The sequence below is a fragment of the Dioscorea cayenensis genome, chromosome 2 (genome assembly GCF_009730915.1).
Source record: "Dioscorea cayenensis subsp. rotundata cultivar TDr96_F1 chromosome 2, TDr96_F1_v2_PseudoChromosome.rev07_lg8_w22 25.fasta, whole genome shotgun sequence".
Lineage (NCBI taxonomy): Eukaryota > Viridiplantae > Streptophyta > Magnoliopsida > Dioscoreales > Dioscoreaceae > Dioscorea > Dioscorea cayenensis.
The window spans coordinates 23,200,746-23,213,439 of record NC_052472.1 but is presented as its reverse complement, the minus strand read 5'-3'; the positions used below and the strand labels follow the sequence as shown (position 1 = coordinate 23,213,439).

The window sequence follows — 12,694 nt, the reverse complement described above, 5'->3', positions numbered from 1 at the left end:
TGGTGGTTCTCATTATTATTACAGTCGTAAGGCCAGAATTTTTTCGGATTTTATTTCTACTAATAATCTGTTGGGTATTGCTTATGTAGGGCCTCAGTTCACCTGGTGCAACAACCATAGTGGATTAGCCAGACGTTGGGCCCGGTTAGATCGTTGTATTGCTAATTCTATGTGGTTGAATAGTTTTGACAATTGTTTGGTTAAGCATCTCCCGCGTTTTCTTTCTGATCATTCCCCTTTGCTTCTTATGATCTCTCCTCGTGATTTAAACAAAAAGAAAATTTTTCGTTTTGAAAACTTTTGGTTGGATTATTTGGATTGTCATTCTGTGGTCAGGGAAGCTTGGTCTTTTCTACCTCGCACTAATCCTATGCATGGGGTCACTCATCTTATCGCTCGTACTAGGTCCAAGCTGATAGAATGGAAATCCAAGGGTTTACACCCTTTAGACTTAGCCATAGATAATTTGGAAATTTCCATTCTAGATGCTGAGACCAAGGATGGATCGAGTGATGTGAATGACTTCTCCCCTCACACGCTTTCTCTCTTGTATAATAAACTTTCAACTCTGCAGAGACAGAATAGTATTAAATGGGCCCAAAGGGCCAAACTCATGTAGTCGGTGGTGATAATAATTCTTCTTTCTTTCATAATTCAGTTCGGTTTCGTAATCACTGCAACACTATCTCTCATATTTTGGATGCTAATGGTAATGTGTTCACAGATAGGGATAGCATTAGCCGGATTTTTATGAATCACTTTTCTGATCTTTGGCTAGATCAAACTAAAGATAATTTGCAGGAGATAGTTCATGCTCTTCCTGACGATCTTCCTCAAGTCTCTATGAGTGAAGGTGACAGTTTAATATGTACTATCTCCTTTAAAGAGGTACATGATGCTCTGTTCTCTCTCCCAACTGGTAAGAGCCCTGGACCCGATGGTTTAAATGTGGAATTCTTTCGTTTCTACTGGAATGATATTGGTACAATTCTGTTTACTGCCATTCAGTATTTTTTTGAGAACACAGTTATGCCTAATGCTTGGGGTAGAACATATATTACTTTAATTCCTAAAAAACCCAATCCTAAATGTGCTTCAGATTATCGGCCCATATCTCTCTGCAATGTATGTTACAAGATTATCTCGAAAATCCTGGCTAATAGGCTGAAAAATGTTCTCCCTAATCTTATTGGCAAGGAACAATGTGGGTTTGTTAGTGGCAGGACCCCGTTTGATAACATTATAACTCTTCAAGAATCGGTTCACTCGATTGAGAATGATACGAAGTCCCCCCTTGGATGTTGATTAAGTTAGATATCGAGAAAACCTACGACTCTCTTAGTTGGACTGCAATTTTTGCAACCCTGACCAGAATGAACTTCCCCGCTCATTGGATTAATTGGATTAAAGTTTGTTTCAGCACTGTGTCTTTTGCTATTATGATCAACAAATCTCCTACCAATTGGTTCTCCTCTAGTAGGGGTCTTAGACAGGGCGATCCGCTCTCTCCATATCTGTTTATTCTAGTTGCTCAGAACCTGACCTCTATGCTTAATTTTTTAATGGCTAATAATATGATCCCAGGTTTTAATTCTGATCTTCATAGAAATTTCAACCACTTGATGTATGCCGATGACCTTATTCTCATTACTCAGGCTTCCAGGAAGATTTCTAGGAACATTAAATTGTGTCTTGCTATTTATGGTAGGTTAACTGGGCAAAAGGTTAATAATGCCAAATTTGAGATTATGTTCCCTACTCGTTTTAATCATAGGCTTAAAAAGAGCATCTCTAATATTCTGGGTTATAAAGTGGGGTCTTTTCCGTTTAATTATCTGGGAATTCTGATTTCTCCAAAAAAATTGGCACTCTCTTATTTCTCCTCTTTGGTAAATAAGATTGAGAAGTCATTCACTTTTTGGAAGAAATCCAGAATCTCCCAAGCTGGTAAAACTATTCTGATCAACTCTTCAATTATGTCTACTCCATTATATTACCTGTCGGCTTATCTTGTCCCTGATACAGTGCTGGATCAACTTACTAAAGCGGCTAGGTCTTTTTTCTGGTCTAAGGGTTGCAATAGAAAGAGCATCCATTCGGTAGGCTGGAATGAGATTACTCTTAATCGATCTGAGAGAGAGAGGGGGGGGGCTATCTGTGCGGGACCTTGGTTTGTCTAAAATTTCTTTGATGGCTAAGAATGTCTTTCATTTGATTAACAATGCCAATGTGTGGTGGGTATCTATCATGAATCTTAAATATGGTAATTTTAATGTTTGGAAAGACAATGTTCCTGCTAACTGTTCCTGGTTCTATAGGGGTCTTTATCGGAATGCCAAACATATTAGACCCTTTCTTTGGATCAACTCTATTAACCCGGCTTTAATTTCTTTCTGGAATGATCCATGGTATTTTCAGATTCCCCTTTCTCACAAACCTACTTATTTAAACATGGATTATGTTCATGATAATTTCAATTTTGTAGACTTGATCTGTGGCAGTAGCTGGAATATTGACAATTTACACTTGCTGTTTGGCCCTTATCTAAATGATATTATCTACTGTCATAGTCAATTGCAATTTGAGCATTGTAACAGGTGGGTTTGGTATCCTAAGTCAAGAGGTATCAAATTATCTGCTATGATCTATTCTCACTTCAATCAGACAAGATCTATGGATGAGTATTGGCAGGGTTGGTCCAAGGTTTGGAAGCTTAGAGTTGCCCCTAGGGTAAAACATTTTTTGTGGTTGATGTTTCATGATGCAGTCATAACGCAGGAGTACTTGTACAGATTAAATTTGGGGCCCCAGACTCTTTGTTGTCTTTGCAATCTTCATGCTGAAACTATAGAGCATCTCTTCCATTCGTGTGTGAAGGCTCAGGAGATTTGGAGCTTAATTAGCACTGCGTTTAGAAAATCTATTTTCTTTCCTCAAGGTATCACTTCAGGTAACTGGCTTCTAGAAGATTACTCTGGTAATGATCTATTTTCCCAGTCAGTTATAGCTGCAGGGGTTTGGTTTCTGTGGAAAGCTAGATGTAAAAAAGTTTTTAGTAATATCCAACTGAATACGGAACTAGTCTCAGTGCAAGCAATTGGACATGCCAGGGAGTTTCTTTACTCTTACTATGTTTACAGAGAAAAATTTTTTTACCTCTCTTTTGTAGACAGTCCAATCTTGATTACCGCGGCAATGGTTAATGAAGAGACATCCATGGCTGGGTGTGGGTTTGTGGTCCTTGATTTTAATTCTTCACTGATCATTATTGGGAGCTGCAGGTGTTATGCTGGATCTACTCAGGAAGCGGATGCGATGTCCATCAGATTTGCACTTCAAAACTGCTCAAATTGGGAGTCTTCAGTCAAAACAGTGTTAACAACGAATGAGGAGATGATCAAGGCGGTCAAGGAAGGATGTTTTGCTAATGTCTGGAGATTAAATCTGCAGGTTAATGCTATCAAGGAACTAATCGGAAGTATGGGAAGCCTTCGGCTGATTGCTATTCCCAAAAGCTGGAATCGTGCTGCTTTATCTCTTGCTTTACATGGACTTAATCACCACGAAATTTCTTTATTTCTTCAAGGCAAAGAGTTGCCCGGGTGGATTATGAAAAGCTTTAGACATTTAGGTATTTGTTGTGGACTTTGAGTGTGTTTCAGCTTGTTTTGTTTTGAGGTTTGTTTTTGTTTGTTTTGTTTTATTAGCCACTGGTCTGTATTTGAAACTCTTGTGTATCTTTTGCTTTATTTTAATAAAATAGCTCTGAGAGCTCCTTTCCCTAAAAAAAAAACAATATATATATTTTTGACAAATTTAACGAGATATATTCAATCCAAATGCACTTGGTTTGTTTTTCTCTTCTTTCCTACATTTATACTTATGTACTCATCATTTCTGCTCTTTTTCTTTTCGTTTGTGTTATGACTTTATGAGGGTGCAAGAACTAAGAAGCCATCTTTTCCATTTATTCATGGATACTCTTTGCCACCTCCATCTTTTCCATTCATTCATGGATACCCTTTGCCACCTTACACGCTTTTCTTTCTATATTAATTCAAGATGGCTTCTTAGTTCTTGCACCCTCATAAATGCATCCATGGTCGACTTAAGCTGGTGGGGTCTGGTCTGGGTTTCAGCTGTGAGGGTGTTCTCGTTTTTGTTATAGCTTTGTAGTAGGCTTGGGTCTCCTTTTGTGTTGTCTGTTTTGTTTACTTGTACCACATCTAGTGGTCGGTTGTATCCTCTTTTTAGTAATTGAAGTGGTTTATCTACTTTTTTAAAAATAAAAAATAAAAATAATGCATCCATGGATTAATAGATAAATGCCTTTCTTTCACCATGTCACCTATTGTGTTTAGGATTATTATTATTATTTTAAACTTATTGTTTTCTTTTTATACTTAACTATATATATTTTCAATAAATCCATAGTTTATCTATATTATTCACAAAAAAAAAACCGCCACCAATATCAATAATTAATTACCACATATATATATACTCGTAATTTAATAAAATCCTAAGAAATAGAACATGAAAAATAATATATAATTATTTTTAATTTTTTAAAAATAACAATGATGATGGTTTAGTAACAATATTTGTCTATTTGATATAATTTTTTAATAATAAATACAATCAATGTGTTGGAAGAAAGAGGAACTCCCTCCATATGTGTGAGAGAAATAAATTATCACTTTTTTTATTATATATACGACTTTGAATTTATATAATTTTTATAACATTTTACCTTAAATGTTGTAAAAGGTTCAAAATAAAGTAGCTCAAAATTTAAAATAAATATAATCATATAATTCATGTTTGTTTAGAATAAACGTAATACTTTTAAATTTATAACTAAAATAAATATTTGGGTACTGGTAAATCATCTGTGGTTTTTCACTATAATATATATATATATATCTATTTATTAATGAAAAAAACATTAATGCAATAAACCAACCATAGTAAATAATGAAAAATAAAATAAAATAACAAGAATAAAAAATTTTCAATTAGAAATAAGAGATGCCTTGCTTTTCTCTGGCAGTGTTGATCCACTGCAGCACTGCCAGTGAACTCTCTTATTCTTTCTTTACTTGCTTGTGATACTTTAATTTATTCTCTAATAAATGCAATCAGTTTAATTTTTTTAAAAAAATTAAAAACAAGAAATTTGCTTCTATATTATAGTAGGACGCTACGAAAAAAAGAAAAAGAAAATATAACATTAAAATATTAACAAATACTTTAGAGAATTAAAAATTGAAACATCTCATCCAAACCAAACATTAAATTCTTTAAGCCACGTCTTAATTAAATATTATCACAAGGTTTCCACTGCAAAAACCATCAAAAAGCCCAAGAAAAAAAGCCCACAAGTCAATCAGCCCAAAACAAAGCCCAGAAACATAGTCCAAATATATATAAGTAAAAAGAAAGACCAAGAAAGAAGATAACCGAGTCACCGACGAAACGCCGGCGCGGTCCGATGCCTCTCCGGCCGGACCTCCGATCCACCGGCCACGTGCTCCGGCAGTCCCACTCCACCTTCGTCTCCGCCGCCCTCCCCCTCCTCCTCGCCGCCATTCTCCTCCTCTCCTTCCGCTCCGCCCTCCTCGCCGGAACCCTAACCCTAACCTCTCTCTCCGACCGGAATCCTTCCCTTCTCTCTCTCCTCTCCTCCCCTCCATCCCCTCCTCCTCCTCCTCGTCGCCTCCCTCGCCGGATCCCCTCCCCCAACCCTCTCCTCCACGTTGCCGACGACCTTTTCCCGCCGGTCCCTGCCGTACCCACCAACTCCACTCTTCCCTCGCCTCCTCCTCACCTCCTCATCCTTCCCCCCTTCACCCGTCCACTTCGTCCTCCCTGCTGCTGCTGCCGCCGCCGCTGACCTCGCCGCCAACCATCTTGATCGCGCTGATGCTGTTGCTTTCCTCTACCTCCTCACCGTCCTCTCCCTCGCACATTCCCTTGCCATCATCGGCTTCATCTTCGTCTACTCCTCCGCACTTGGGATTGTCTTTTTCTCTGTTGCCACTGCACATCTTGGCCACCCGATCTCGCTCGTTGACGCCCTTGTCTCTGGCGCGTCCCTCGGGATCCGTCGGCTTTTCGGGGTTTGTTTTCTTGAAGTGGTCGGTGCGGGATGCTTTGATTCAGTTCTTGTGTATCTGTTTCTTCTCTGAGATCGCTGACCAGGCGAAGCTTTTCAAGCTCTTTATCAAGGTCAAGCTTATGCCTTTCTCTCATAGTGGTGGCGGTGGCCTTTGGGATCCTGAGCTCTCGGGGTTTCTGTTCGCGTGGATGGTGCTAGACACTGCAGCCTCGCTGCTTCTTTCGGTGCATCCATGGGTTATGATTATGGATCACAATGAGAGAAGAAGGGGGAGGGATTTGGCGAGGGAGGGGTTCTATCTGGTCTCGCTGATGCCTGTGCAGGCGTTCTGTATCAAATGCTTGGAGACAGTGCTGTGTGGCAGCTTGGGGAGGTGGGCTGCGGTGATGGCAGGGGAGAGATCGATTGCGGGTTTGTTGCATTCAATGGCAGAGGTCTACTTCATGGTAGTGTGGTTGGTGTACTACTTCACAGTGAGGTGCAAGGATGCAGAGTTGGATGGCCGGAGATTTGGCAGGGGGGATTTGGAGGATTGCCTCAGTGGCTTGAGATGACTGCAGTGGAAGCACTTGCGGGCTTATTGGATTTTATTCCTAGATCAACACGCAATTGTAGAGGTATTGGAAATGGCCTTCTTTGTTGATTTTGTTGCTGTTAGCTGGCATTGTTGTGCGTTCTCTCTGTTTTGTTATTGTACTTGTGATTCTGCTCACTGATGGGGAGTAGTGGATTGACATGCATACCAGTCACAGTCACAGTCACAGATTGCCTGTACATTTTGCTGCATACTATAGTTCTTAATGAATTTGTTGTTCCTAATGCCATTAGACATAATTTATGTTTTTATATTTCTTATAGTAGATCCTCATGAAGACATCACTCAATTTTTTTTTTTTACAAGTGTCATGTAAATCTTAGTTGAATCACCTATATCTATTTATCTTAACTATATCTAACTGATAATTCTCTAGCTAAATCTTCATATTTAGCATCTCACCCTCAGCTTTGTTTCAAGTTCAAACTCATCCTCTCTACATTAGGAGTTTCTGCCTTTCTGGGGAGGCTAACCCTATATGAATTCAATGTTATTTTGAAAGAGTTACCGAGGAATCTCATTCAATTGGGTAATAATGCTTATAGCTGATACCAACTGTTTCTCTTGTGTTAATTTTACAAGTTTTAACTAACTGAAGATATGAAGGTAACATCCAAAAGCCCATGGCATTATCTCAGTATTTTATTAGTTAGTAAATTCAATTCTTAAGAGGAAACCAATATTTTGGTTTCTAGTCTTCAATTGTGCATTCAAAAGGGGCTTATAACCTAATATGATATTATCATAATTCAAGGTAGTGTAAACTGAGTGATTGATACTTCTTGTATATTATCTGAACTCTTGCATGAAGTTATCAATTTCAAGCCGCCAAACTTGTGATACATACAGCATGGCTTAAACTTTTGCTTCTGTTACGTCGGAAGTTTTGTGTAACAGAAGTCACTGTTACACAAAACTGTCACCAATATTCACAGTTCCAATAACTAACTGAGGGTGAGTGACCAGCTGTAGGAAAGGAAAAGAAAACTTGTAGCTCTTCCTTCCTCCTTTGGTCTTTTAGTATCCATAGGATGTCGATTAAAGCAAATAACAATGTTATATAGGAATGACCTACTATTTATTACATTTCATTACTTGTTATTAAGGAAAACATATTGTTATTTGGTAATGCTTAGGTTTAGGTTTTTTGATTGTTGTCATAGCTTATTAACATATTCAAACACTTAACTGATGAAGTTGTCAATAAAACCATGTCTTGCCTTGTCAAGCAATGACAAACATATTGAATACTGTAAAATTTGGCAAATTATCTCTGCTTATCAAAATTTGGCATCTCTTATTGATACTTCCCCAATTACTATTTATTGAATGCTCTCTGTAAATGTGACAGTGGCATTGGAACTGTGAATATTGGTGACAGTTTTGTGTAACAGTGACTTCTGACCAGAATTATGATTTACTGCTGAACCGGTGTACCAGTTCTCTTGCAACAGGACTCTGATCAGTTTTGTGCGCTTTCGGTAAATTGTTAGGGAGTGAGGATTAACCAATCTTAACTTCTGTGGCTTAGATTATGTATTCAGCAGTAGTAATAAGGAACTCTTCTCTGTTGTGGTTGTGATCTTTACAAGCCCATTCAGCTGCAGCTAGTTTGAATGGATAATCAAGCATCCTACATTTATGACAGCAACTTGTGCCATCAATTCAATCTATGTTTAGTTTTGACACACTACTTCTGAGTTATTTAACATTTCTCCCTTATGAAGCTCACCTTCTTTGAATTTGTCTGCCCAGCTGGATTATGATTTGTTCAGTGATTTCCATGTTTTGATAAGTAGGTTGAGTGCATATGTCTTTGTTTAGTTTTGGGTCATTGAGAGCGTGAAAGTGAGTGCATTCTTTTTTGGCATTGCAATTTGAGGATTTCTTTGATGCTATTGGAAATGAAGAACAAGTTGCTATGCTGATTGTGTGGAAAGACTATCTGTCACTATGGCTGAATTTTAGCATTCTGATGATGTTTCACATATCATTTTAACTTCACATTAGAATCTTGGCGAACATTATGAAATTAAATGCGCCGTACTGCTATAAATGCCTAGCTTATTGGATTTCTGTGGGAGATGCTGTCGGGCACCTCAAGAAGATTCCCTTGCCCTTGGTTAAGGCAAATGTTCAAAACCCAATAACCTCCTTTGGATTTATGAAATTCATTGAATGCTTGTCTCTGTCACTTTGCTGGCATTTTTTTTCTTCCTGAATGTATGGGCAAGCTTACATTTTGTTAATTGGATACTAACTATTTTACAATGTAGAGTGTCAGCAGGTAATTGGGGCATGCTTATCTGTGTTTTGTGTGCCAAGTCTAGATTATATATATATATATATATTTATATATCATGACAGGAAAAGGAAAACCCAATTTTGAGCATGAGAACTTTGATACAGTGGCAATGAAATATTGTTCAGGGTTTTCTTTTTCCTGTCACTGGATGCTTGTCTCTGTTTCTTGCTGAATTTATGGGGAGCATACATTTTGTTAATCAGATAGGAACTTTTCTACAGTATGGAGTATCAGCAGGAAACTAGTGCATGCTTGTAAAATATGTATTTCATGATACGAAAAGGAAATGAGCATGAAAACTTTCATACAGTGACAACAAACTATTTTGCTATGTTACATATAACATTGAAGAAAGGTGAAACTAAATAGCTCATCGTCAAAAGCAAAGCCAGAGCCTCTGAGATTTCTGGGAACTGATATAATGGAGAATAGCAATGAAGATGTTCTCATCACAGGGAATGCAGAGCTTGGAATCAGAATTAAATTCATACACCTCCTGAGCTCTTTCAAGCAAAGCTCGGAACAATGGATGCGTCAGGAAGGCTACTCTGATGACATACCTTTTGTACTCTTCTCCTACATAGACAACCATGTGGCCCTTTGGCACATCTTTGGGTATGACCTTCTCTTCATTCATGCAAGTGAGAAGAGTCCAGTCCCTATTGCCATAGCTCATCCAAGCTGCTAACACTTGTCTGCTCATCTTCCTGCATTTTCTCAGGCATGCCAACAGGTATCCTCTTTTCACCATCTTCTTCTTCTTCTTCTTCCTTAATCTTTAACCTTCCGTGTGGTGGTGAGAATTGGAAGCTGTTAGCTCTCTTTATATATATATATATATATATATTGGAAGTGATAACTGCATAGGCTGAGAGCATGGAGCTCATAATATGACTTTTGAGTTAGTATATTTTACAGGGTAATAGCATTGAATGTAGTTAGCTGCATTTAGAAGTTGGTAATAATATGTGAGTTCCAATGACCCGTTATGTGCTATACTTTAGAACTTTCACAAGGGTTGCAAATTTACAAATTTGAATAATTCTAACTGTTCTTTTCTCTCTCTTTTGAACAGTTGTCAGAATGGATTGGTAGATAGCTAGTGGGACAAACAAATTGCTGCTGATTATTTCCTTCTTGTTTGAATTAAACCTTTTTATACTCAATCGGATAAGGTAATCAGTTGGCAAAGTAAGAGAATAACTGCTTCCTCGAAACTATCAATGCTTTGATAATGATCAAGAGCACAAACAAGAAGAGTCTGCTTTGATCCCAGACTGTCAACAATGGTCTATACATATGAGTGAAGCCAGCCAGCCAGCCCTCTGGGAATGCTCACTCCCCACTTGAGCTTATCATTCTTGCAACTTGTAGGGACTGCCCCCCCTTTTTATACCTAATCTACCCTACAAGATGTCCTAAACTTGTTACCATATGGTTTTCCGTTGTTGTTGTTGTTGTTGTCAGGATTAGTCCTTTGAACTAGTTTTATTGGCTGAAATATAAGGTTTCTGTCCCAGCCAACAGTTTAATTAGAGAATCCACCTTCATCTCAAGCTTGTTATCTTTGCTTTTAAATATGTTTGATCAGTGTCAAGCATTCTGCAGCTTTGTATAATCTTTTTGTAACATGAGAAACAACAACAATTTTCCAGTTGCTCAAAAAGAATGTCAAAAAGACAAAGGAAAGTATATCACTCTGAACATGATCAAGACTATGTAGAAATTTAACGGAATGATAATAAAGTCAGATTATGCGGATATAAAACTAATGAATGAAACAAGAATTACTTCAGGAAAAAGATGGAGTTGTGGCCTCCTTCAGCATTTTTGTTGTCATCTTGATGATTAATTTTTCTCGTTTGTTGTATGTCCATTATCATCCTTTTTCGTCGGCATTGCTGAGAACAGAATGTGCCAAAGTCCCTACAAAGATTTTGCAGAAAAAAAACACAAGGAATCAGCAGATGAAGAATTATATTATATGTTTCTGAAATTAATCAAGATGAACAAAAGAAAGATAACCTTTAATGAAAGGAAAGGAAAACTAATTATGCAATGAATTAAAACAAAAATTAATTTTAAGAGAGAAGAAGAAATGAGGAACATATACATATACATGTACATATAAAAAATACCTATACATGTAGGTGGTTGTATTGATATCTTTTTTACAAAGAACACACCATCTTGGGACAATGAATTGATTATCTTTTGATCCATTGAAGTTTTGATCCTTCTCCAGAAGGCATTCTATCTGGTTTTGGTATCCGGTTGCACTTGCTAAGTCCTTAGTTTTTGGTGGTTGCTCCATTAATTAATTAATGTCCTTTCTGATCACTCCCTGAAAAATTAAAAGAAAATTTTAATGGGAAATTCAAGTTAATTTTATCTTATCTGTTATTATAAAATCTAGAGGTAGATAATTATAAGAAAGGAAAAACAAAAAAAGATAAAAAGTAGAAAAAGAAGAACCCAAATAAAAGAACATCTAGATTTTCAGTTTTCACTTTTTTTTATTATTATTATTTTAAAATAATAATGGATAAACTATTGCTTCATTAAAACAGAAAGGACAAGAGCTTATAATTATTGAGAAATTATTTAAGTTCGATTAAAAAATTAAAGAAAAATACTAATTGCACGCGCATGTCTCATGGGAAGAAGAATAAAGTATTTGCATGGGTACGTACAATGATGGAGCGAGGGAGGAATAAATTACTGCATATAATACATAAGAAAATATGTTTTTAAGAAAAAAATTATAAAATTATTTATAAAAATCTTTGGCACTCTGGATTTTTACAAATTTATATATATAATATTAAAAATATATTTTTAAGAAAATATTTATAAAAATTTACTGTTCTGGGGTTTTTAAAAAAATAATTTGGCTCCCATAAAAAATTTATTGCTCACATAGGTGAAAAATAATGAGATATGAGTTCTTTAGAAAAATCTCAACAATGAAATTAGGTCCTTAATATGCATGTGCAAGACTTAATTAAGACATGTTCGGAGAAATTTTTTCTATGGAAGCAATTTTAATTAAGACAAGGAAGAATCCCATTAATTTCTAGACTTGGACATGATTAGATTTATGAAAAGTGTCAATTACTCTCACCATATATATATATATATATATATATATCTATATATATTTTTGCTGAGAAGATAAAGAATGTAAATCAAGGTAAGTTTAGAATCTCATTAATTAGTTTGTAAACACAAAGATGTTTATAAGGATCAAAGATCACAAATTCTAAGAATGGAAGGATGATGTCAATTAGACAATTACTCTCACCGTATATATATATATATATATATATACGGTGAGAGTAATTGTTTTTTTTTAATATACACCGGTATGATAAACAGATAAATATAGCATATATATATATATATATACATGCCTTTTTTTTTGTTTTTTTTTAATAATAGACGACAAGCGTCTTTTTTATATGAATATAAACAGTACCAAACAGTACTAGAATCAGGATGTACAGTATATGTACAGTATGAGAATAGTATAAAAATCCCGGATGAACAATATATAAACAGTATATGACAACCTTCTGATGGTCATGTAATATGTCAAACTAAAGAAGGTACGTAACATATATATTATATTTTATTCACAAGTTTAGAAACATTTTTCAGTAAAAAAAATCAA

General features: G+C 36.3%; 2 protein-coding genes across 2 annotated transcripts; one reads left to right on the top strand and one right to left on the bottom strand.

Annotated features, from left to right (window-relative positions):
* Positions 1–5,451: 5,451 nt before the first annotated feature.
* On the top strand, positions 5,452–7,013 carry LOC120280360. Its single transcript, XM_039287185.1, is given in 3 exon segments — positions 5,452–5,730; positions 5,732–6,116; positions 6,118–7,013. Coding segments are annotated over 3 exon segments (1,179 nt in total). The 5' UTR covers positions 5,452–5,494; the 3' UTR covers positions 6,676–7,013.
* A 2,384-nt stretch (positions 7,014–9,397) lies between these two features.
* On the bottom strand, positions 9,398–9,772 carry LOC120275296 (auxin-responsive protein SAUR50). Its single transcript, XM_039281832.1, has one exon. It carries the CDS (start codon positions 9,770–9,772, stop codon positions 9,398–9,400), a length of 375 nt encoding a protein of 124 aa, XP_039137766.1.
* Positions 9,773–12,694: the final 2,922 nt, after the last annotated feature.